The sequence below is a fragment of the Natator depressus genome, chromosome 1, assembly GCF_965152275.1.
Source record: "Natator depressus isolate rNatDep1 chromosome 1, rNatDep2.hap1, whole genome shotgun sequence".
NCBI classification, from domain to species: Eukaryota; Metazoa; Chordata; order Testudines; family Cheloniidae; genus Natator; species Natator depressus.
In genome coordinates this window covers 23,390,898-23,418,205 of record NC_134234.1, presented here as the reverse complement: position 1 = coordinate 23,418,205, position 27,308 = coordinate 23,390,898, and the positions used below count along the sequence as shown (strand labels likewise).

At 39.8% G+C, this 27,308-nt stretch overlaps 1 protein-coding gene across 1 annotated transcript in view; it reads right to left on the bottom strand.

Annotated features, from left to right (window-relative positions):
* TMEM135 (transmembrane protein 135) overlaps nt 1-27,308 on the bottom strand; it is a 364,456-nt gene that overhangs the window by 268,043 nt on the left and 69,105 nt on the right. The window contains exon 4 of the mRNA XM_074956363.1: nt 12,734-12,767. Coding sequence (XP_074812464.1) covers nt 12,734-12,767 — 34 coding nt within the window. The remainder of the gene's footprint in view (nt 1-12,733; nt 12,768-27,308) is intronic.

Below are 27,308 nucleotides of genomic sequence, written 5' to 3'. Positions count from 1 at the left end.
ATGTCTTCTAAATGCCAAATCAGTGTATTCAAGAGAAAAAGGCCTCCCACCTTATTCATATATTCTCATTCTCCCTCTCTTTCATAGGATGTATGCCTTTTTATTAACATACACTTTTACAACATTATACCAAATATACAGCTTATCTTTGCTACTTAAGTATACCATGCATCTTAAATTAGCCCAATTTTTGGTAAAGTATTGGAAAACCTGAAGATTTAGGAATATTTCGATGTGCTGGGGCAACAGTACTCGAAAATTTTAAGCATCTGGAAAGAAGTATGTGACTATATTAAAACTTACTTTTCCAGTATACCCTGAGGAACTCATTTTTAATCCAGGCTTCAGGAGTCTGGCACACAGGTAGACCAAATATTTCATGTGTCAAAGCCTTAGGAATGCAACTGACTGTCCCTCTTTTTCACTGAGTGATTGAAATGGCCATAATTTCAAATGAACACACACTTGGTCCACTTATGCAATCAAAGAACAATGCATTTGCTTGGACTTTCAGAGTATGTTAAACAGTAACCACTCACTGTCCCTTGTTTTTTATGACATATAGAAAGCTGTGGAACATTTATTAGAAGGTATTTGCTGAATCTCTTCTGTGTTATGTATTTCATTTTAACAAGATAAATATTTTAGAAGTAGCTTTAACTGTTGCTTAAGTAGATTTGAGTAAAAAGAGCAGTATAGACATAGGAAGCTGGCTGTCTCAAGGGAATGGTTACAAGTTAAACAGCTGCTCATTGGTGGGCTGAATTCAGCCTAGTATCAACTGAGAATTCTCTCCTGAACATCTCCTACTGGATGTTTGTTGTATTATGAAACATATGAGCCCGAAGATGTGTGTCAAATGTGTTAACATGACCCTGTAACTGTCCAACATTAAACAGTTTTAAACAAGGTTCAGGGTTTGGTATACAGACACCTCAACCTGCTTAGTACCATGGCAAATACATCATTCATTTTGTTTAACCTTTTATTGAAGATATAGAAAAGAAGGAAAAAAACGTTGAAGTGCTTGAAGTATTAAATAAAGCTTACATTTTAACAATTCATTGTTCCCTTTCCCTTTAGCTGTTTTTCAAAGGATACCCCCTTTATTTGATAGTCACTTAAATTATAATAGCTATCCTTTCAGCGGAAAAGAGTACAAGTTAACTGAAATGAACTGGAGCTATTTTTGCTCAAGTCCAATCCCAAATCCTAGAAAACAAAACAAGACAAACACAGATAAAAAGGAACAAAAAAAGAACAGCAAAGATAGAAAATGCAGTTTAGGTCTCTGGCGTTGAATCTCACTTGCAACCTCGCTGCTAGAAAAGCACAGGCACAGCACATGGTCTTACCAGACACTTTGAAACCTGGCAAAACTTGTACCAGTGTCAGGGTGTTTAGGGAATGACTTTTTGGTCACAGGCTCACCAGCAGTGTGGGCTAGCTAAGCCAGACATTTATTAGACAGAAGAGAAAAAGGAGAACAAATAAGGTCGGGAAGAAAAAGAAAACACAGAGACGATGACATGACTAAGTCTCATATCTGAATTCAGCCAGAACCAGCGGAGGTGATGATGTTATTTGGTCCCTCTCTCTGGCCCCATCTGGTCAGGACATCTCTGAGGATCAAGACAGCAAAGACCCAATGTCATGGTGGATCCTGTGGTTCCAGGAGACAAAGGGTGGCACCCATGAATGTAATACTCATGACAATGGGTGCTGGCAGGCAGCTGCTTCTTAATTTCCCTCCTTCCCTCCCCCAAAAGTCTTTTCTTTTAAAAAGAAGTGATAAGTGGAACAACCCATCCCCTCATTATTTTGTCCTCCAATTACACCTCATTTCCGAAATGCCAATTTTGGTTCATTGTTTTCTGGTCACACACTTCTCATTTACCAGGCTTAATTTTAATATAGTCACTGAATTATATCAATAGGCCTTTCTGTTTGGACTAATTCACTCTGTCTCCCTTTTGCACCTTTTCTCATCAACATTTATTGTTATAGGGACTGTGTATTTTTATGAACTTTCACTCACTTCCTACAATTGAGCTCACAATTTGGGTAAATTTGTAGATCCAGTTATCACCACATGCCCCATCATCAGCACTTCAGTTTGGAGAAAGAAAGCTTGAACTAGTCATCCTTCCTTGTAACTATTTTCCAGCTTATTACTGACAACTCCACTATCCTTTCCATCACTCAGACTCTCAGCCTCAATTACATTTTTGTCTACATCCTCTTCTAGCATATGGCGTCTCGCTAAATTATGTCACTTCTTCCACTTCAATTTCAGCAAAATTCATCCTTTATCTCCAACACTAGTCCACTCTGTGCTCCACCTGGATAGCAACAGACGCCTTTCTGACCCTCCCCAGTTCTCACCTCTCCGCCATTGTTTGTCCAAAATGCCAATGCTAAATTCATCTTCCTCATCTGTCATATCAACCCTCTTTCAATAGCTTCCATCAAATTCAAGTTTCACATCCTCATCTCCTTTTCTTCTGACTGCTCCATTCATATCCTTTCATTCTCTAAATCATGGCTTCCCTAACACTGCTACCTACGACTGGCATAGTCTTCCACTTGTCTAAGAGTCTCCTCTCTACTGTCAATCAAATTTCTTCTAGGTGTCTTATTTCCCTCATTTTCCTCACACCTCACTGGGTTGCATCTTCTTTGTCCGGCTGAATTAACTAATGCTGAAGCCTCGTGGTATTTAACCTGTGGCCCTTTAGGGTGACTTAAGAAATTTGATTTAATTATAAAATTGAAAATGTGTTACCTGAGCCACCGCTTCCGCAACAGACTCCAGAAACTTCCCCCGTAATCCAGGGGGGCACCTCTGATGTTAGCCAGGAGTGCTCTAAGCAGCTGTTGTCTCTTCCCTGCTGCACCTACTCAGAAGCTCCCTGTTGGCCTCTTGTTGCATCAAAGAGAAGCAAGGAAAGTAACACTGGTTGCTCCAATGCCTGACTTATAGGACTGTGCAAGGCCCCCAGAAAAACAGGAAGGAGCTTGACTGGCTCTGCCTAAGCCCAGGAGAGAGCCTAGCAAGGGATGGCTTCCCTCTGACAACCCCCCCACTCCAAAATGAGGGGCAGTGACTCTCAAAATGAGGAAAAATGAGCATTACAAGCCTGGGCCCCAATCCTGCAAGGCATGCTGACCCGTGTGCCCATGCAGAGCGCCTCTGTGGATCATCTGACAGGAATGAGATCTTAGTGCAGCAGTGATCACTGTCCTTTCAGGGGTTCCAGTGTCCAGGTCTCTGCCACTGGACTTTTCCCCTGGGGTTTTACTGAACCCTCCATTCCTACAATCTCTGCAGAGCAATCATACCCACAGCAGACTTAGGGACAAGACACCTCCCCATTCCCTTGCAGACTCAAGGAAACATCTCATATGGCTGAGCTTCGAGCACTGCACATGCACAGCCCTATTAGGCTGGGGGTTGAGACATGAGGCTGCAGAACCATCCCATCACTCAAAAAATCAGGGTCAGACGCGGGATGTCCAGCACTATGTAGAACACTAGAGAGGTAGACTCCCACCCAACCACCAAGGGCAACCCATGAAAAGGAAAAAAAGAGGATAGCTTGGGGGCTGCTCTAACTTGTGCCAGTTGACAACAGCCCCCCAGCAGAACACTCCAAACTGTCCCCCTGAATGAAGGATTGCAGGGAGGGAGGCACAGGAGACAGCACAGCATCCTCTATTCCCCCCATGCTGGAGGAAGTCTGAGCAAGGACTTGCAGAGGTTTCCGCTCCCTTCGCGCTGCCTGGGCAGCACAAAGGGAGTGCAGTACGTCTAAGAATCAGCTCTTAAATATTTATTGTTGCCCTTTGATCTTTGGAACTAACCACTGGAAGTAAGGTCAGGAGGAAATACTGTGAAACCCACTGCCCTAGTGAAATCCACCTCAGTCCACCTCTGCTCAACATTGTAGTTTTTTTGAATGACAGTCGTTTGCCCCACATTGATCTTTATTCGTTAACATTTATATCGTGGTAATGCCTAAAGCCCCACCATCTCAGGACCCCATTGTACTACATGTAGCACGATCAGAATATACTAATACCTAGCTCATACAGCTCATTTCATCAGTAGATCTCGAGGAACTTCACAATCTTTCATATATTTATCCTCACAACACACCCTGAGGTAGGGAAGAATTATTATCCCCCATTTTACTGATGTGGAACTGAGGCACAGAGAGGCTAAGTGATATATCCAAGGTCACACAGGAAGTCTATGGCAGAGCACGAAATTGAACCCTGGTCTCCAAAGCCCTAGGTGAGTGCCCTAACCACTGAATCAACCCTGCCCAAAACAGCCTACAGTCTTTTTTCCTGGTGTCTTTTTATCCTCATGTTTCTACATCATAATCCCTCAATTTTCTTTTATTTAATTTTAATGAGGGTGTTTTAAATAGTGTTTTAATGTTGTTTAAGAAATTACAAAAGGAAGAGTGTCAGAATCTGTCCCATAATAAAAACATTGTAACTCAGTTAAGTTTCTTCCCCATGGAAATAAAGGTGTCAGAACTTGACCCTAAACATCTTGGTGGGCGGGGCTAATGGGACAGCTGCAAAAAGAATGCTTCAAAAATAAATTATTAATTATTGCTTTCTTTGTCTACGTTCTTTAGGGTAGAGAATGGGTCTTACTCTTTAAGGCATATGTTTTTGAAGCTAGGTAAATGATAAAGGGTAAGCAATGACTGAAGGGGGAAACGTTTACACAATACCATGGAGTCCTTAGGTTTAGAGTCTGATGCTCTCCTATGTTCATACACTTCTGAGCCTGTTTAAAAATAAGACTGAAGGCATAATCTAGTGGTCTGACAAACCCAGGAATCTTGAGAGCTAATAATGGCTCTGCAACTGACTCAGATCCATGATACTCAGATCTGTGTCCCTTACAAATCTGTTTCTCAGCTTCCCCGCCTCTAAAATTGGGAAAAACTTGTCTACATCAAAGGCATCTTGTGAGATTTAATCTTTGTAGAGCACTTTAAAAATTAAAAGTTTATTAGGAGTACAGCACCATATAATAAGTGCACATGATACTTAAAAAATACAAACAATTATAGGTTCACAACTCAAGGAGTTTACAGACTAAATTTCAGATAAGATACACAGAGGTGGTATAAGGGATAAAGGGGAAAAGAGAGAAAGTCAACGTTGTTTAATTTATGCACTTTTTATAGTTACACTGGTTGAGCAATGGGTGCTAGCTAACCCACTTCTTTTGGTTAGCTTTCCAATGTTAAGAATAGCTGTGTGTTTTATAGAAAGTGTATATTTCCCCAATAGCCAATATATCAAGTTGGTCCTAAGCAGGATTAGTCTTTTATTTATCTTGACATTCTATCCCTTTGTCTTTAATATAGAACATTCCTTCTACAAGTTCTAAGTATGTTTTTCCTTCTCACCACCTAAAATTAATTTGAAGATATGCAGTCTTCTACTTAACAGCAATTTCTACTAATGCTGAATGTTTTCCTAGTTCACAATACATTATGACATAACTTTTTGAAATCTAACAGCCATGTGTCTTATTAATTGGCCTCCCTTATCTATTAATATTTTCTACCTTTTCAGCCAAAAACAACTTTGGTGATTATGTTTCATTTTCCACCTCTTGTTGGAATCTTGGGGGTCCCTTTGATCCCAAATTATCCTTAGAGGATCAATTGCAATACTTCATTTACCATCTTAGAAATGTCTTGACTTCAACATGTGCAATCCAAAATAGAACTGGAAAGGCTTGTATGTGTCTGGGTGGCCTCCAGGACCAACCACTGTAACACTCTCTTCCTTGGTATTACAGAAATGTTGATTCATATATTGCAACTGGTTCAAGATTCTGACTCCCACATTCTCAGCAACTTTAGATCTAACCATATTACTTTACTTGTAAAATCTTTGCACTGATTTCCAGTGAGGTTGTTGATTGATTTTAGATTCTGATTATCAAAAATAAAATTCTACATAATCTTGTCCTTTGTTTATTTCTAATTCTTAGTTACTTCTAAAAACCCAGTAAGAAAAATATAGCTCCCGATGTAACACATTAGAAAACAGAGCTCATGACCTTGTCTGTTAAGCTAGACTGGTAACTGCTGAAGTAAAACTGAGAAAGCACCTTTAAATAGTCAATTTTTTCTCCCCTGAAATAACTTATTTATCAAGCTGGCATTCTATGTTAGTATAAAAAAGTGCAGCTAGTTAGTTTAGCTCACCACTGAACTACTCCTAACTTGCCAGGCCCCTTGACCAAATATTTCTAGCAAACACCAGGCTTACTAAATGTGTCTCTTCTTACTAAAGTGAGCATAAGGCTAGGAAGCAGGAGTTCTGTTCCAATCTCTTTCATTGGCCTTAACAATTTGCTGAATTTCGCTACCCTAATTGTTAAACATCACATTAATCACCCCTGTGAGGTAGATAAATATCACTACACCCATATTGTAGATTAGGTTTGTTCTCTGAACACAGACAGTCCAGTTCTGCCAATGGGATTATGATCAGTTGCACCTGGTTATCAATGATAGAAATGGTCTCAGAATTCAAAACACAAACTCACTGCAGCAGTAGGCAAAGTAATTGTTATAACATCTAGAAAATCTAGCACTACCCATCTCTCATTTCTAAAACTGGACAAATTTATGTATGTAGCAATGTACAAAAACCTCTATAAAGTAAAACAAAAATGACAGCTCAGACCAAAATACTGATTTTAGCAAGGTCTGAAGCACCATTTATATAAATACTTTGTCCATAAAACATCTGCCTAGGATAAACATAACAGTCCTATGAGAAATAATTAATATTATTGTTCCCATTTTATTAATCACATAAGAAAGATGTAATGAATTAATAAAATATGGAATTAGTCTTTATTCATTTTTTTATATTGCTTCTGACCAAAGTGCAAGAAAGCTCAATATATAATTTCCCATTTTACTTCTGCTAAACAATTGCACTGCTTAGTAATTCACTTAAGATAAATCATGTTTCAGTTCTCAAACCTAAGTGTTGTCATTAAATATTAAACTTTACAAGTCTCCAGAATAGGATATTCTCTCAATCCTAAATATAAGTGTATTAAGACTATAAACTAATGAAGATCTAAATTTACTATCAGTAAAGCTCACCAAGCATATAAAACTGTTTTATTATAGCAAAGTAACACAACCAAGAGAACATTAATCATATTATATATACATATACACACACACACTATACACACACACATATATATATAACAGTTAAACAGAGTTGATGAAGCAGGGGCCCTGTTATTCTGATTTTACTGTTGTTCAAAGTACATCCAGATTTGTGATTAGAATTCTTAATCCCAAACCATCACATCCTAGAGAAGGTTCATGGTTCCAAACAGTCTCCATTAAATGTTGTTGCACTACTTAACTTCTCTGTTGTATCCTTCTCAGACATCTTTGTGGTATAGAGCTTAAAAACTAATGTGACGCAGACCAAATGCTACATTTTTTTTTAAAGGAACGTTTGCCTAGTAATTCAAAAAATCGTTAGGTTATTCCTATAATTTTTTTTAAACAAGCCTTTTGAACTCCTGTCCTGAAAAGTTCTTTCCAAATGGATAACATCTCCTATTAATTATTACCAATCTTATAATCTACACTTCCACTGCAAGATGCTTGAGCAAGTTGATTCTACTCGAATTAGGGAAGAAAAATGTTAAATCTTGCAAGACTGGATTACTTTTATTAGGAAGCCAAAGCTCTGTTAGCTTATGTAGTTAAAGGGTCTGTGACAATTCTATTAAAAATCCCAGTTTAAAAAAAATGTTAGTGTCCACTGTTCAAATTCCAAAGGAAACTTGGCATGCAACCTATTCTATTTTCTTTAATGTAGGATGGGAAAGTTCCTAGTGGATTACAAATTACACAAAAGCGGAGGTTATTTCTGTAACTGGAGCTTCTTCAAGATGTGTGGCCCCAATCTTTATTTCACACGTGGAAGTGCATACATACCATGCACCTGAATCTGGAAGATTTTTCCAAGCTACATCCATTGATCTGCACATGTGCGATACGTCTTCTCATGCTCCTGACCAAGGGTACAAGGGGCAGTGCGGGTCGACCCCACTCCAGTTCCTCCTCTTACTGCAGTGCGGTCAAGTCTGAAGCAGAGGGGAAGGAGGATGGATAGTGGAATACAGATAGGGACAACATATCTCGAAGAACCTTTAGTTACAGTAAGTAATGTTCAGCAGATTATTCTCCACCACCCCCCAAAAAATGTTCAAAGTCACTGCTTCCCAGGATAAAAGTTCCCCATAACGTAAGTAGGGCATACATTCTTCGTTCCTAGATGCATACTTTTATATTTAGTCATATTAAAACGCATACTGTTTGCTTGCGCTCAGTTTAACAAGTGATCTAGATCGCTCTGAATCAGTGACCTGTCCTTTTCATTATTTACCACTTCCCCAATTTTTGTGTCATCTGCAATCTTTAGAGATGATTTATTGTTCTCTTCCAGGTCATGGATAAAAATATTAAATAGCATAGGGCCAAAAAACAATCCTGGTGGGATCGCACTGAAATACACCCACTTCATGATTCCCTATTTACAATCACAATTTGAGATCTATCAGTTAGCCAACATTTAATCCATTTAATGTGTTCCATGTTAATTTTATATTGTTTTAGTTTTTTAATCAAAATGTCATTTGGTACCAAGTCAAACACCTTAAAGACTATAAGTACATTATGTCAGCAACATTACCTTTATCATCCAAATTTATAAACTCATAAAAAAATATACCAAATATACAGGATATATTTTCAATAAACCCAGGATGATTTGCATTAATTACAATACACTCATTTAATTCTTTATTAGTTGAGTCCCATATCAGCCACTTCATTTTTTTTGTCAGGGACTGATGTCAGGTTGATAGGCCTATAATTACCCAGGTCATTCCTTTTATCCTTTTTAAAAACTGGCACGTTAGCTTCCTTCCAGTCCTCTGGAACTTTCCCCGTGCTCCAAAATTTAGGTCCTCAGCTAGTGCTTTTAAAACTCTAGGATGCAAATTATCTGGACCAGCTGGTTTTAAAATGTCCAACTTTAGTAGCTTCTTTTTATCATCCTCCAGAGATACTAGCAGAATGGAAAGTGTTATTACCATATGCTGAGACTGCATCATCTATTTTTTCCCCAAATATGGAACAGAAATATTTATTGACCACTTCTGCCTTTTCTGCATTATTATTCATAATTCTACCATTTCAATCTGATAATGGACCAATACCATCATCAGGATTCATTTAGTTCCTAACACATTTAAATAACTCCTTTTTATTGTGCTTAACTCTGCTGGCCATAGATTACTCCTTGTGTCCCTTTGCTTTCTTATCAATTTTCTACATTTCCTATATTCTGATTAATATCCATTTCTATCAGCTTCCCTTTTCTTATGCACACATACACACTAATTACAGCTGCCTTCACTTCCCCTTTAAAACAAGTCAGTTTTTTAACCAGCATGGCCTTAGTGAAAGAGGAGTAGATGCCACACTTTGTTCCAGTTATAGGCCAATTTCACCTGTTAACAGTGATGTCAAAATATTGGCATACTGGCAAAAGTTTTAGCGAGGAAACTAGAGAAATTATGGGCTCTATCATACACCCAAAAGAATTTGGGTTTGTCAGAGGCCATTATGGCTCTGATAAGCTTTCATTGCCATATCAACATTTTGTCAAATATGATGAACCCCAGTCATTCTAGGGTTAGACACAGAAAAGGATTTTGAAAGACTGGGCTGGAGATTGGTCCAAATCCAAATATTGTGGTATATAAAACCTATGTTTAGTTTCTGGATCCAACTGCTATATTCTAGCAACTTCTCACATCACGACCAACAACGTGGTCTCGGATAACCAGCTCTTCAGGGACACAGTGATTGCTGCATGAAAGTCTGGGCTATCCTAGCTACCAGATACCAGTTACATCCTTAGTTTTGTGGACAATTGCCTATACAGGGCAACCCAGATTTGCAAATTAGGAACAAACCTATCATTTGGAAGGAATGGCAGAGTAGGGGCATCATACAGGCTTCCCAATTAATCAATAGTGAGCGCTTTGTCCGTTTTCTAATGCCAAAGCACTACTATGAACTGCCACCCTCAGCTGAGTGGCAGCACTTACAATGAAGACATTCACTACTACATCAATTTGGCATGGACACACAGAACTGCCAGAGGCCCCAGAACTATTTAGGAACTTTAGAAATATTTCATGAACTCTTCAGGCCCAGGCTCTACATGTATGATTTATGAATGAAGAGGAACTCCACTAGTCTAAAGTTCTTTGTTAAAGCATTACAAGAGGATTTACTACCACCCTTAAAAGCATCTCAATGGCAGATCATACTATGTTATGTTTAAGACGCCTCTTTGGATCATAGACTATGCTTGATAAAACAAAAGATTTTATTTAAAAGTGGACTGGACGCTACAGATGTTGCACAAGATAAAAGTGCATCTTCTGATGTTTGTTGGTGCTGTAACAAAATAAAGCTATGCTATGGGCCTGTCCAACAGTTAGGCAGCTTTGGAAAGAGGTGGACACAAGCGTTAAAATGGTGCTTCACTTCAGCAGCCAGGCCCATGCTGAAAATTATATTTTAGGATATTTACCTGCTAGGCCAGGTTTAACTCCACCACAGAGACTTTGGTTCTTGAGGGATGCAATGATCACCAAGTGATTTTACAAAGATGTAAGAAAACAGTGGTTTTCAGACCTGTCTGAATGAGCAGCCAAAGAAAGAATAACTTACTGCTGCTGAGATCAATTATATGAATTCAAAGATATATGCCCCCATTTCCAGATACATTTGGATGGGAAAAAAACAACATTCAGACTGCTTGAAGAATGTCAGATGTTTATTTCACCTGATAACACCTCCCAGGCCTCTCTCCTTGCTTTTTAATTCCTATTCATGAATGTCTTCTCCTATTATATTACTGGCACCTTAGAGACTAACAAATTTATTAGAGCATAAGCTTTTGTGGGCTACAGCCCACTTCATCGGATGCATAGAATGGAACATATAGTAAGATATATATCTATATATAGATATATATACATACACATATATACATACAGATAAGTTGGAAGTTACCATACAAACAGAGAGGCTAATTAGTTAAGATGAATTATCATCAGCAGGAGAAAAAATCAAATTAAGTTTCCTCACACCTTCTTGTCAACTGTCTAAATGGGCCATCTTGATTATCACTACAAAAGTTTTTTTCTCCTGCTGATAGTAGCTCATCTTAACTAATTAGCCTCTCACAGCTTGTATGGTAACTTCCAACTCATCTGTATGTGTATATATATCTATCTTAGTAAGAGATAGATAGATAGATTAGATAGATATAGATATATACGCACGTATGGTAACTACCAACGTGTGTGTGTGTGTGTGTGTAAGTAAGATATATACACAAACATAAGATATATCTATCTTACTAAGATATGTACCTTAGTAAGATATGTATATATATTATACACACACACACACACACACAGATAAGTTGGAAGTTACCATACAAAGTGAGAGGCTAATTGTATGGTAACTTCCAACTTATCTGTATATGTGTGTGTGTGTGTGTGTGTGTGTGTGTGTGTGTGTGTGTGTGTGTCTTATATACACACACACACACACACACACACACACACACACAATCTTTATATGTGTTCCATTCTATGCATCCAATGAAGTGGGCTGTAGCCCACGAAAGTTTATGCTCTAATAAATTTGTTAGTCTCTAAGGTGCCACTAGTACTCCTGTTCTTTTTGCGGATACATACTAACACGGCTGCTACTCTGAAACCTATTTTATTACTGTAAGTCACCACCACCACGTGTTATGTCTACATAGCTTTGTCTTGTATTTGTACACTTTTGACAAGGTGTAAAACTAATTTTGTTGGAGATCCTGCAAGCGTACAGTATTCAGGAACATATACAAGCTGTAAATCATTATCTTTTTAACAATTTTTGTTATTTTTCTTCATAAAAATCAGTTTAAAAAAAAATCACACAAAAAAGAAAAACCAAGGTTGAATATTGCTTGTGGAATAACCACATCATTCTGAGCAGTATGATCATGAGACATTTAAAGTAAAATTACTATAACATTTACTTTGCAATGCACTATTTAAATAAACTGAACACACATATCATTGAGTTTAATGGAATTTTACAGAGAATATGGATTATACAGCAATTTTATATCGAGATTACCACATGGTAAAATGTGTGTATTAAGTCATAGCATATAATATAAATCAATTAACTAAAAATACAATTTAAATGCAAGGGAATTTGAGGGACTAGACTCTAATCCACAAAATCAAACACAAAGTTCTTTACATGTCTTTACAATTAAATTGCTGTTGATATGGTAAATAGAATGAGCCACTGTCTTAGCACTGAGGTAGAAGAGAATCTAAGCACCATATAGTGAATTATGTTTCAGTCTTTACTCTGAAATTATTTGCTTTTAAAAAGGAATTGTCAAACTTTTGGCATTAAGATAATTTGAGTTTTTGAAAATAAAAAAATGTCAAGGTTTAAAAAGACAATTAACTTAAATTATTAAAATTAATTTATAATATGCACTTCCAATACCATATATAATTTTATTCTTAGAAGAAAGGTTTACTTACCAAATTGGCCATGTAAATTGTGAGCAGACCTCTCCTATAAACAGAAATGATCAGATTAGTGAATAAGACACATATCAATATTAATCACCCCTCATGCTGAAACAAATTACAGTTTAATATCACAACGTAACAACAGAAAGCTTTCCTAGAGTCTCTAGAAGATAGCTTTGGTTTACTTATGTAGGTTTCAAGCATTATCCATGGCAGAAAAAACACAAGAAGAATCTCCACAGAAACCATGCCAATAACACCGTGCTCAAAAACATTGCTTCAAAGCAGTTCAGTGACAATTGTTTCTAATTCTTATTGCTTACTCAATGATAGAATAAAGTTTTAACAAAATCTACAACTGATTTCTTGGCCTAATTCAGTGGTTCCCAACCTTTTCTGGTTGAGGACCACACACATCCCAGCAATGTCTCCTGAGACCAGGCCTTGGTATAGTTGCTACCATTTTCTCTCCTGCTACTTTCTGCCTGTTTTTGGTGTTTTGAACTTTTAAAACTTTTTTTCCCACTTGAATTTTTAAGAGTGTTTGCTCTTGCTTTGTAGCTCACCGTTCTCCATGCTGCAGGTGGTTATAAGCCATTTGAGATAGGGACATACGATGGCAGGTCCATAAGCTTGAACATATATACTCATGCACTTTGGTTGAGTTCCACTGCAGCAGAGGACAGAAGCTTGGGTCTGGGGGCTCTTACCCATATCTGCAGCCTTGTACATGTGAGCTAATCCTATGACACTTTGCGTTAGAGATCACTGTGGGAGCAAGAACAGAACTTTCCTTTCAAGGAGCCACTCATTAGCTTACCAGTCACAAGAGCACATTTGCACTGTGAAAGGGCAGATATAGGGTTATGCAATTTTCACTAACTCCACTGTTCATATGTTCCTGTGTCTATTCCCACACCAAAATTAGTCTGGAACCTATGCCTTGGCGAATCCTAGTTTTTATCACTGTTGCCAACTCTTGTGATTTTATCACAAGTCTTGCACTATTTTCTGTTTTCCGTAATGCTCCTTCTGTTGGAATCTAAAGATTGCATTAGAATCTCAGTGTCTGAAAGAAAAAAAAAATCAGTGTACATGCACAGTAGAGCCTTCTTAGATTCTGGCAGCTAAATTTGCCAAATATTTGCACTAAGCTTTCTCCAGCTCAGGCTGCAGTTCCCAGCCAATGAGAGCTGCAAAGTGGGCACTTGGGGTGGGAGAAGCGTGCAGAGCCCCCTAGCTGCCGCTACACGTAGGAACTGGAGGGGGAAAATGCCGTTGCTTCCGGGAACCTGCCTTAGCCCCACTGTGCCGCTGACCAGACTTTTAATGGCCCAGTCAGCAATGCTGACCAGAGCCGCTAGGGTCCATTTTTGGAGGGGCACTCTGGTCAAAAATGGGGCGCTCCAGTCAAAAACTGGTCACCTGGCAACCCTAGCCTCAACAGGGACAGGAATAAGAGCCCTGCACCAAACACTGAGGCAGCTAGAAAGGGTGGGTGGAAGATGTGCTTTGACATTTATGTTAATAAACCAGACTCCAAAAATGGGAGTGGTTATTGAGAAAACACCAAGTGTAAACTCTGATTAACTGGGATAGAACTGGATAATGAGGCTGTGGCAAAGCCAAAGCCAGACTGGGTAAACTCCATTACAAGCCTCCTTATGCATATTCATAAGGATACAGTCCTTCATTAAATGGATTACATAGCATTTTTTCCTTCCACAAGATGGTTGCCTCATTCTGTACATAGAATGGATGATGCTCTGGAAATAAACCTAGTGAATGTGGTTGCTGTCCAGCGGTGAAAGCAAGATCCAGTACACCAGACCGGACAGGCTTCCCCAGACGGCAATTTAAAGGGCCTGGGGCTCCCAGCAGCAGGGCTCCAGCAGCGATTTAAAGGGTCCCTGACTCCGGCCGCCGCTAGCGCCCTGGGCCCTTTAAATCTCCGCCAGCTCCGGCAGCAGGGCTCAGACAGCGATTTAAAGGGCCCGGGGCGGTAGCGGCGGCAGGAGCCCAGGGCCCTTTAAATCACCGCCTGAGCCCCGCCGCCAGAGCCCTGGGGTGGCAGCAGCAGCCAGGACCTCCGGGGCTCCATCGGCAATTTAAAGGGCACAGGGCTCCACTGCGGTAGCAGCGGCTGGGAGCCTGTGGGCCTTTAAATCACTGCCGGAGCCCCCCGCCGCTGCTGCTACCCCAGGGCTCTGGCAGCAGGGCTCAGGCGGCGATTTAAAGGGCCCAGGGCTCCACAACCGCCTCTGCAGCTGGTAGCTCCAGCAATGATTGAAAGGGCCCGGGGCCCTTTAAATCTCAATTTAAAGGGCCCGGGGCTCTAAAGGCCCTGCGTCTTCCAGTTGAGGCCCTGCCCCCTACTCAGGACTCCGGAATACGAGTAAGCCCTTTAGGTTACTTTCACCCCTGCTGTTGTCTGTATGATCATCAACTACACAGCATTCAGGTCAAATAAGTACCAGGAAAAAGTGGAAGAAACCCATGAGTAATCCCTGGGAACACTCAAAAAATGTTTTTGATAACATGTGGAATCCCTCCCATTAAGATTAAATAGCCAAGAACTCACTGATGCACTCAAGCACTTCACTGGCTAAGGGAAAAGAAGTGGACCCCTTACTCCTGAAGATATTGAAGCACCTTCTTTTCAGAGCCTGAAGATACCTTGGGGAAAGCTTCTGTCTATTTTGCTTTCGCTTGAGAGACTGGATTTATCTTTCATAGCATTAAAGACCATGCTACAAACCCCAACTTACACCACTACTACTTTGGAGAATATCTCTGCCACAGAAGATAAGCTTCTCTCCCCTTTGGACAATTTAAATGACTAGTTTTGTTACAGCTCCAGAAATTGCTTCAGAGTTGTCTCATTCCACTGAGGTGTGGAAGGTTCCTCTGTGACAGTACTGAAAATGCTGAAGGCATCCACTGGAAAACAGTACTGTAAGAGGCACAGTTGAGGTGTTCCCACCTCCTGCTTTTAGCCTTCACTGTGTTGAGACACACATGGCAGCCAGGCACTGTGTCATAAATATAAAGGGAAGGGTAAACACCTTTAAAAATCCCTCCTGGCCAGAGGAAAAATCCTTTCACCTGTAAAGGGTTAAGAAGCTAGGATAACCTCGCTGGCACCTGACCAAAATGACCAGTGAGGAGACAAGATACTTTCAAAAGCTGGGAGGAGGGAGAAAAACAAAGGGTCTGTGTCTGTCTGTGTGATGCTTTTGCCGGGGACAGAACAGGAATGGAGTCTTAGAACTTAGTACCTAATCTAGCTAGATATGCGTTAGATTATGATTTCTTTAAATGGCTGAGAAATTAAGCTGTGCTGAATAGAATGGATATTCCTGTCTGTGTGTCTTTTTGTAACTTAAGGTTTTGCCTAGAGGGATTCTCTATGTTTTGAATCTAATTACCCTGTAAGGTATTTACCCTCCTGATTTTACAGAGGTGATTCTTTTTTACTTTTTACTTCTATTAAAATCCTTCTTTTCAGAAACTGAATGCTTTTTCATTGTTCTTAAGATCCAAGGGTTTGGGTCTGTGGTCACCTATGCAAATTGGTGAGGATTTTTACCAAGCCTTCCCCAGGAAGTGGGGTGCAAGGGTTGGGAGGATTTTGGGGGGAAAGACGTTTCCAAACAATGCTTTCCTAATAAATAAACCCAGATAAACGTTTGGTGGTGGCAGTGAAAGTCCAAGGGCAAAGGGTAAAATAGTTTGTACCTTGGGGAAGTTTTAACCTAAGCTGGTAAAAGTAAGCTTAGGCGGTTTTCATGCAGGTCCCCACATCTGTACCCTAGAGTTCAGAGTGGGGAAGGAACCTTGACACACTGTTACATAGGATTGCCCTAAATGTTACCCTAAGGCACAAATCAAATGGAAAAGGCAGAAGAAGCAGCACTAGACAGCAGAAAAATCCTGGCTGGCAATCAGTCATTATCCTGCCTGTCAGAGCAAATGAGGAGGAACCCAGAAGTTGCACAATTGCAAACTGAACCACATAATATTTTGTAAGAGAATAAACTATACAAACTTGTATTCTGCTGTTCCCTCTGCTAGGCCCCAAATGACAAAATAAATGCTTTTGGAACATTATCCTGGTGTCATTTTGTATTTAAGACAAGACAACAGACAGCTAGAGCGGCACAGGAGCCAGCAAACAGAGCTGTAAACAGGGGAGTTTCAGTGGGAGTTCTGTTGGAGGAGAAGGTATTTGTATTTGGTCTTGTATTTGTATGTGCAGAGGCTTGTAGCGGCTTTGTGCTGGGAGAGAAGCTGAGCCCTGATTAGGGGGCGGGGCTTCCCTGACTAGGGGTCCTATACAGGTAGCCAGCCAGTCAGGCAGCGGCACAGACAGCTACAGCAGCAGAGGAGCCAGCAAACAGAGTTGTAAACGGGAGTTTCAGTGGGAGTTTGTATTGTGGTACTTGTTTGGGGTTTGCTTTTGCTGTGGGTGGTGGTGTTTTGGTGTGGTTTGTGTTTCCCAAATTAACAGGATATAGGTGAGAAGGCTATGACAGATACAGAGACAGCAGTGGGAGTGACCCATGTAGTGGAAGACACAATGAAGATGACTGGATGTGGAAGCTGCGGTATGTATATGATCCTGGAGGGGCTACCTGGTAAGAGTTTTGTCTGCATGAAATGCCGTCTAATAGAGCTGATGGAGGAAAAGATCCGAGGATTGGAGATGCAAGTGGAAAGTCTGGTTGTGTTTAGAAGGGGGTTCGAGCGGATTAAACTCGATAAGTTTATGGAGGAGAATGTATGATTGGATAACATGATTTTGGCAATTAATTGATCTTTAAATATTCATGGTAAATAGGCCCAATGGCATATTAGATGGGGTGGGATCTGAGTTACTACAAAGAATTCTTTCCTGGGTATCTGGCTGGTGAATCTTGCCCATATGCTCAGGGTTCAGCTGATCGCCATATTTGGGGTCGGGAAGGAATTTTCCTCCAGGGCAGATTGGAAGAGGCCCTGGAGGTTTTTCGCCTTCCTCTGTAGCATGCGGCACAGGTCACTTCCTGGAGGATTCTGTGCTCCTTGAAGTTTTTAAACTATGATTTAAGGACTTCAATAGCTCAGACATAGGTGAAAGGTTTATCGCAGGAGTGGGTGGGTGAGATTCTGTGGCCTTCATTGTGCAAGAGGTCAGACTAGATGATCATAATGGTCCCTTCTGACCTTAATATCTATGAATCTATGAATAAAAGAACCCATTTTATGCTGGATTTTAGAAGTTCCTCTTTCTTCACTCAACAATATACAAATAAAACAGGCTCAAAGAAAACAAGGTTAACTTCATGGTATGCAGCACCTGAGTAAACAAGGTTTTCTATCTCGTAGAACAGGTTTTTAATACCCTTTAAACAATTCTGTATCTGAAACCATTTATATCCACATTTGTAAAATTATCTTTGCGAAATGACAGTTGTCTATCCAACATCAACAACAAATAGGACTCCCATACTCAAAACAAACTACTGGCACCAATCTTGTAGTTAAGGCCCTGGACTGGGAGCCAGAAGAAACTCTTCCATTGACTGGACAGAAAAAAATGGGCAAGCCACTTAGCCTCTCTCTGTCTTCATAGATTCATATATTCCAAGACCAGAAAGTGCTGTTGTGATCATCTAGTCTGTTGCCTGTGTAACACAGGCCACAGAACTTCCTCAAAATAATTCCTAGAGAATTTCTTTTACCAATCCAATCTGATTTGATTTAAAAATTGTCAGTCATGGAGAATAAACCACAATCCTTGGTAAACTCAAAAAATTAATTACTGTCACCATTAAAAATGTATGCCTTATTTCCAGTCTGAATTTGTGTAGCTTCAAATTCCAGCCATTGATCATGTTATACCTGTTCTGCTAGACTGAAGAACCCATTATTGAATATTTGTTCCCCATGTAGATACTCAGACTGTAATCAAGTCACCGTTCTCTTCAATAAACTAAACAGATTGAGCTCCTTGAGTCTATCACTATAAGGCATATTTTCTAGCCCTTTAGTCATTCTTGTGGCTCTTCTCTGAACCCTCTCCAATTTATCAACATCTTTCTTGAATTGTGAGCATCACAAGTGGACACAGTATTCCAGCAGTAGTCGCACCAGTGCCAAATACAAAGGTAATATAACCTCTCTACCCCTACTTGAGATTCTCCTGTTCATGCATCCAAGGATTGCATTAGCTCTTTTTGGCATAGCATCATACGGGGAGCCTCATGTTCCACTGATTATCAACCACCATCCCCAAATCTTTTTCAAAGTCACTTTCCTAGGATACAGTCTTCCATTCTGTAAGTATGGCCTACATTCTTTGTTCCTAGATATATAATTTTACATTTAATCATATTAAAACAGTTTGCTTGTGCCCAGTTTATCAAGTGATCCAGATTGCTCTAAATCAGTGACCTGTCCTCTTCACTATTTACCACTCCTGCAACTTTTCCGTCATCTGCAATTATCGGTAAAACTTTTACATTTTCTTCCAGATGATTGATAAAAATGTGAACAGTGTAGGGCCAAGAATCAATCTCTACAGGGCCCCACTACAAACAAACCTACTCAATGATGAGTCCTCATTTACAATTACATTTTGAGACCTCTCAGTTAGCCAGTTGTGTGTGCCAGGCTAACTTTAGGTCACTAGTTTTAATCAAAATGTTATACAATACCAAGTGAAACACCTTACAGAACTCTAAGTGTAATATGTCAACACTATTACCTTTACCAACCAAACTTGCAATAATTACATTATCCTTCTTTAATTCTTTATTAATCTAGTCTTGTGTCAGCTGCTCCATTATTTTGCCAGACTGACCTAGACAAGTCAGATGTCTTCAAGTCACCAGAGCCTGATGAAATACATCCTAGAATACTCAAGGAGCTGACTGAGGAGATATCTGAGCCATTGGTGATTATCTTCGAAAAGTCATGGAAGAAAGGAGAGATTCCAGCAGACTGGAAAAGGGCAAATATAGTGCCATCTATAAAAAGGGAAACAAGGAAAACCTAGGGAATTACAGATCAGTCAGCTTAACTTCAGTAGCCGGAAAGATAATACTGCAAATAATTAAGCAATCAATCTGCAAACACCTAGAGCAGGGGTGGGTCAGGCCACATCTGGGTATAGAAATTGTATTGTGGGCCATAAATGCTCACAAAAATGGGGTTGGGAAGTGGGAGGGGGATGAGGGCTCTAGCTGCACGTGCGGACTTTAGGGTGGGGCTGGGGATGAGGGGTTTCGGGTGTAGAAGGGTGCTCTGGGTTGGGTGCAGGTTCCGGGCAGCACTTACCTTAAGCGGCTCCCGGAAGCAGCAGCATGTCCCCCCACTCCCACTCCTACACAGAGGCGCAGCCAGGCGACTCTGCTGCGCGCTGCCCCATCTGCAGGTGCCGCCTCTGCACCTCTTATTGGCCGCAGTTCCCAGCCAATGGGAGCTGCGGAGGCGGCGCTTGGGGCGGGAGCAGCGTGCAGAGCCCCCTGGCTGCCCCTACGCATAGGAGCTGGAGGGGGGACATGCTGCTGCTTCCGAGAGCCGCATGGCGTAGCCCCCAACCCTGCTCCCCAGCCGGAGCGGGGCAAGCACCAGACCCCACTCCATAGTGGGAGCTCAAGGGCTAGATTAAAACGGCTGGCAGGCCGCATCTGGCCCACAGGCCATAATTTGCCCATCCCTAACCTAGTAAGGTGATAGTAAGGTGAAAATTAACAGTCAGCATAGATTTGTCAAGAACAAATCATGTCAGATCAACCTAATAGCTTTCTTTGATAGGGTAACAAGCCTTGCGGATGGGGGGAAAGCGGTAGATGTGGTATATCTTGAGTTTAGTAAGGTTTTTGATACTGTCTCACATAGCCTTCTCATAAACAAACTAGGGCAATACAATGGAACTACTAAAAGGTGGGTGCATAACTGGTTGGAAAACTGTTCCGAGAGTTATCATCAGTGGTTCACAGTCAACCTGGAAGGGCATATCGACTGGGGTTGTGCAGGAATTGGTTCTAGGTCAAGTTCTTCATCAGTGACTTAGATTATGGCATAGAGACTACACTTACAAAGTTTGTGACTGATACCACGCTGCGAGGGGTTGCAAGTGCTTTGGAGAATAGGAGTAAAATTCAAAATAAATCGGGACAAACTGGAGAAATGGTCTGAAGTAAATAGGATGAAATTCAATAGGGACAAATGCAAAGTACTCCACTTAGGAAAGAACAATCAGTTGCGCACACACAAAATGGGAAATGACTGCCTAGGATGGAGTACTGCAGAAAGGGATCTATGGGTCATAGTGGATCACAAGCTAAAGAGGAGTCAATAGTGTAACACTGTTGCAAAAAACAACAAACAACAAAAACACACCACAATTTTGGGATGTATTAGAAGGAGTGTTGTAAGCAAGACACGAAAAGTAATTCTTTCGCTCTACTCCCTACTGATTAGACCTCAACTGGAGTAGTGTGTCCAGTTCTGGGCGCTAATTTCAGGAGACGAGCAGCAAAAATTATTAAAGGTCTAGAAAACATGACTTATGAGGGAAGATTGGGTTTATTTAGTCTGGAGAAGAGAAGACTGAGAGGGGACACGATAACAGTTTTCAAGTAAATAAGAGGTTGCTACAAGGAGGAGGGAAAAAAAATGTTCTCCTTAGCCTCTGTGGATAGGACAGGAACCAAAGGGGCTATCATTACAGCAAGGGTGGTTTAGGTTCAACATTAGGAAAAATTTCCTGTCAGGGTGGTAAATCACTGGAATAAATTACAAAGGGAGGCTGTGGAATCTCCATCATTGGAGACTTTTAAGAGTAGGTTAGTCAAACATCTGTCAGGGATGGTCTAGATATTATTTAGTCCTGCCATGAGTGCAGAGGACTGGACTAGATGACTTCTCAAGGTCCCCTGAAGTCCTATGTTTCCCTTATGAATTTTCTACAATTTCTAGCCTCTGATTTATATTCATTACTATAAACTTTCCCATTCTTCCATTTATATATGTATTTTATAGTTGCCTTCACTTTCCCTCTAAACCAGGTCTGTTTTTTTAACCAGCACGAGCTTCCTCCTCCATTGTGGCTTTTCGGGCATCTAATACAGTATTCTTAAATTATTCCCAATTTGCATTCACTTTTTTCTGATTAAATTCTTTGTCTCAGCTGATTTGGATCTAATTGTTTTCTGCTTTGTGAAATTGGCCCATTTAAAGCACCATGTTTGTATGGCCGTATGTATGTATATACGTGTGTGTGTGTGTTTATATATATATAAAAACTATTTTAGACTTTATTTTCCTTGCACGTTATAAATTTGATAAAGTCATGATCACTTGTACCTAAACTACCATTAATTTTTTATTTCTGTGGTCACTTTATCTGTTTAGACAACGTCTTTATTAGACATATATACACATACGTATATATATATACACATACATACATGGTGCTTTAAAAGGGCCAATTTCAAAAAGCAGAAAACAATTAGATCCAAATCAGCTGAGACGAAGAATTTAATCAGAAAAAAGTGAATGGCACTGGTGCATAGGCTTCAGATTCATCACCTGCAAAATAGAACTGTAGGTACCTTATTTCACAAGAACATTGTGAGGCTCCATTAACTAGTATATGCAAAGAGCATCAAGATGGAACCTATAATGCATAAGTACAAAACTATTTTTATTTCAACATCCAGTTTAAAAATCAGTGTATGAATCTTCTCCAAAACACTTCACAGATTGTCTCTCTGTAATCCTCTCTCTCCTTCCACTGGTCATCTGACATATTTAGAGACTCATGACCATAGTACTGAATCAAACCTGACATCTATTAAATAACTGTTCCCACTTTACAGGCATATTGTAAAGTTCTCTCTCCATTTCAAGATGGTGAATTAAAACAGAAAAGTATTAAACCTAGACCTCCAGAGTACTAGTCCGGGACCTTCAACACAAAACCTCACTTATCATAGGCTTCCTCTTTCACCCTCCACACAATCTTACTGTTGGTGTAAGTCATCTCTTCTGCAGAACCCGCCCTCTAAAACTGTCTTCTGTCTGCCTCAACTCTCCATTTTCAAATCTGATCTGAAAACACCTCTTCTTTAGACCAAGTCTTATAATTTGTCCTGCTCTGTTTTTAGGGTTTTTTAAACTTTGTATCTCTTATTTCCAAACTGTTTTGAGATACAGTTTTTATTAAAATGACTATATAAAACATTATTGTGCATCAAAGGGTTTCCAACAACTGAATCTCGATCAATTCCTCTGATGGTTTTACACCTATGTTCATTGAGAAAACATGCAAAAAGCTGCTCTGAAAAAACTAAACTCTACCATCTGCCTTATGAGACTTGCAAAAGACTATTTTTAACATGGTGATTTATGCGTAAGGGCAGGGAAAGCTATAGGGTACCACCTACCCTCTCCACACCTATCCAAAATACTGTCTCAACGATTAAGTGCTCAGACTTCCCAGATAGGTAGTTTCCTTTACTCTGCTACATCGAAAGGGTAGACTTGGGTTCTATTTCTATATCCAGCTATGTCACATACTTGATCAAATCACAACTTCTGTGTCTCAGTTTTCTCATCTGTAAAACATAGATAATACTTACCTCACCCATGAGATCCCTGGGTGGGAAATGCTTTAAAGATGAAAACAATTTATTTTCTCTGCACTGCATATTCATTGCTAAAAACAACAACACATCATTTATCTCTGTCCACACGTTCAAAGTCTTTGGTTTGGCTTCCCACATCACTATAAATTTCATTGAGACAACAGTTCCCAAACTGTGGTTAATGGACCACAAGTAGTCTTCAGAAAACTGCCTGGTCACACAATGCTGCCTCTCTCCTCATTACCTGCTGCTACACCACACTGAAGACAGCTAAAATACATTAAAGACTTTCATTAAATTATTTTTTCATATACTGATATATTATGTTATTGTGAATGGGAGGAAGATTATCCACAAGATCTCTCTATTAGGATGTGGTTTGACAACGTCTGCACTGACAAAAATGCACACAATGACTTATCACAATGAAACATGATAATACTATACTTGTTTCCTGGGGTCAAGAAATGATTAGATGATAAAGTTTTCAACTAAAAATTCACTTAAGCACTACTATATACTTTTAATTCATTTGCGCTATTTCCCAGAAAATTTTAAATTATAGCAGCACTATACTAATTTCCAGGAATTTTAACCTAAGCATGGAACAAATATTGTGACATGCCACAAAACAGAATCTACCTATTAGATTTTTGTTGTAATTCTTCCACAGGATATGTTACTATTGCAACAATAATTAACTAAGAAAGGTAGCCAGCATGTCCAGTTACTTCATTTAATCAATCAATCATTACCTGCACAAAAAGAACTAATTTTACAGAGAAAAACAAAATTCATTATCAGAACGCTTGCATTTATAGTTCAACACATAGCAAAAAAAAAATAATAATAATCAAACACTGAAATTTTATCTGAAGAACAATATAAGAAATAATATGCAAAAGTAAATTATTAAACTTACAAAATCTAGAGATGTAATATTCTAAACATGTATTTACAAAACATTTTAAATAAAAGTAATTTACATCAGATTATAGCCTTCTACAAGATAGCAGATCACTGTTTTAGCAAGTTCTTAAAAAAGAAGAATTCTGCTTTTAAAAAGGTTTTAAAGCACCTGAAGAGATTTTAAAAAGAATTTATATTTACAGAAAGATCACCAGAAGAGCAAAGTGTGTGACTTTACGTTCCAAATTTCCAGTTTGTTTTAAAACTTTCAGTCCTTCCACCTGGACTCTGATCACTGAGCTATACATTCATGCTACTGTTTATATCAAGCTAAAAATAGACAAAAATCCAAGGATATAAAATTAACATTAATGAATATTAAATCTATTCAGTTCAATGATGCTGTACGTGTCTGACCACAAAAATCCATCCATAAAAGTGCCTTACAATGATGATACAAACATAGCTATTCTAAAAGAGTGAAGTCTGTGTATATTTACAGTTGCTCACAAATACATTATACTGTACCTTGTGTATATATAAACATAGCAATGTTTTTATATACATACAACATGGGACTGACCATGCAAGACATGGAATAGCCTGATCTCCCACTAAAGTCAATGGACCAAGCCTCTTATTTAAGTTTAGAATGCTTACAACATTACAAAAATAAAAGTTTCACCAAAAATGACCACATGCAAGGCTGGTAAGGATAAAATGAAACTACTAGCTGTATTTTGGAAAGGGTTATTAGGAGTGGATTAGCCAAAGACAAAGGAAGGGAAGGGAAAAGAGAGAGGGACAGAGGGAGTGGAGCGGAGCATGGAATATAGGGGTGGTTTGAAGTTGAGGAGAAGAGATTGTGAGTGACAGGGTGGGAGGGGTTGGTGCAAAACAGCCAGTGTGCACTGGGGAAACCTGCAGAAAGCAACCTGATGTCATCAGTATTAGTGCCTGCTGCAACTGCTTCTGCTTCTCCCCAAGGAGAGTTTCCCTTCCCCACACCCTTGGAGCAGACATGGGATTAAAAGGGAGCTTTCTGCCTTCAAACAGGGGCGAGGGTTCTTCCCTACACAGTGATAACTGAAGTCTAGCAAGCCTACTCCAATTGTGAGTTCAACTGTTGGAAAGTGAGTGAAAGTTTATATTAAGTTACAATAACCTATAACAATGAATATTGATGAAAAGGTACAAAAAGGAGACAGACTGGACTAATCTAAACAAAAAGGGCTACTGATACAATCCAAGGACTGTGTTAAAGACAGATGAAGAAGAATTTGAAATTAATGAATCAAAACTGGTGTGTGGACAAATTTAGGCCTAATTGATTAATAAAATAATGAGGGAATGACCTATTCTACTAATCCCCTCCATCCTTCCTTTGGGCTTCTTAGAAAGTGATTTCGGGGAACTAAAGAGAAGACCAGACTCCTGAGGGACTCCTTGGCGAAAGATGACAGGGCTCTGTTTCATCCAAGAGAGACTGTCCTCTGTTTGTGAGTTTCGATCATTGGGATGTCTTGACCAACACTAGTGAGGATACCTCACTGTCATCACTGGACAAGTGAAGACATCAGGCTCAAACAAGAGATCCTTCTCTGTCTTCCCTTCCCCATTATTTTCTTCCTATTCTGCATAGCCCCACCCTACCCTGTTCTGTTCATGTGTATTGAAATAAAAACTTCAAAGAAAAACAAGCCATGGACACAAAAAATAAACCATCCAAACCCTCCCCACCAAACCCTCCCCTGTTTATACATCCCAGGATTGCAACAGCTCTTTTGCCCACAGCATCACACTGCGAGCTCATGTTCAGCGATTATCCACCTCAATTCCCTTCTGGTTTAACACTCTCCTAAACTTTAAGCCAATACACTGCAATGCTGTTGCCTGATTTTGCCAGTTGGAAAAGCATCTTAAAGCAAGTTATATGTTAGAAGGAGCCTACTGGACTCTTGCAGGAAAAGAACATTTTTTGAGGGGCTGCACCCCCTCTTTTTTCCCACCAGTTACTCCATTTCTGCCTTGTGACATTTCTCAGTAATACTAGAAAACGAGTAGCCATCCTCTGCCTCCAGCCATGTGAACTTTACAGTTCCCCCACAGGTACCATCTGCCTGGGAGCACAAACCCCAAGTACCATATGAACAAGGCTCATAATGTCTGCTAATAGCACCACAGGCTACACCATTCTGTGCACGATAACTTCTGCATAAATCTCCAGACTCTTCCACCACCACAGCCAAACAACTTACTGGAGGAACAAAGCTTCCTGAGCCTGAAGCCATCTTGGCAGGAAGAGGAAATGAGATTTCGCTCTCTCTCTCTCTCTCTCTCTTTTTGACATAATTCCGAGACCAATTGCACTGCATGGCATTAGCACAATGAGATGAGATGGACCATCCAGCTCCACCCAGCCTGAGAAGGACCAGTGAAAGAATCCAACTATACCAGTCAAGTGACAACCCGGACCAGGGAAGCAAGTCAGAACAACAGCTGTCGTGGCCACCCTGCCAGGCCAGAGCATACACCTATGACTGAGCAGACACCTGAGAACATCAACAAAATCTGTACCTTTTCTCCCCCTTTTGTGTCAGTCTGTTTTGTTAAAAGTAGGAAAAGCAATCACTATTAATAGCAGCCAACTCAAAATTCAACAACAGAACTTACCCTTCCTTCCCCACAAAGGATTGCTTGACAAAGTAAGAGACTAACTGATATCCTGTCTCTGAAAAAGGGACTTTGATAAGTTTTTAAATCAAGTTTGTTCTGCATAACCAATTATATCAAATCTGTAAAACCAATCCAAATTCAAAATGCTTTGTGATACAGTTTTCTATGCTCTGCCTCTTATGTCTCTTAATAAATTTCCAAAACGTTGACATGAATATTTGTGTATATTTGTCATGGGACAAAGCAGGCCAAGGTCTCTGTACTGAAAACCCCAAACCATCTTTAAGTGTTTAGCATCGTGCAGTAACCAGGTCAAGTTAATTCCTCTGATTCTCTGGGCCGACGTATTCTATCACAATTAA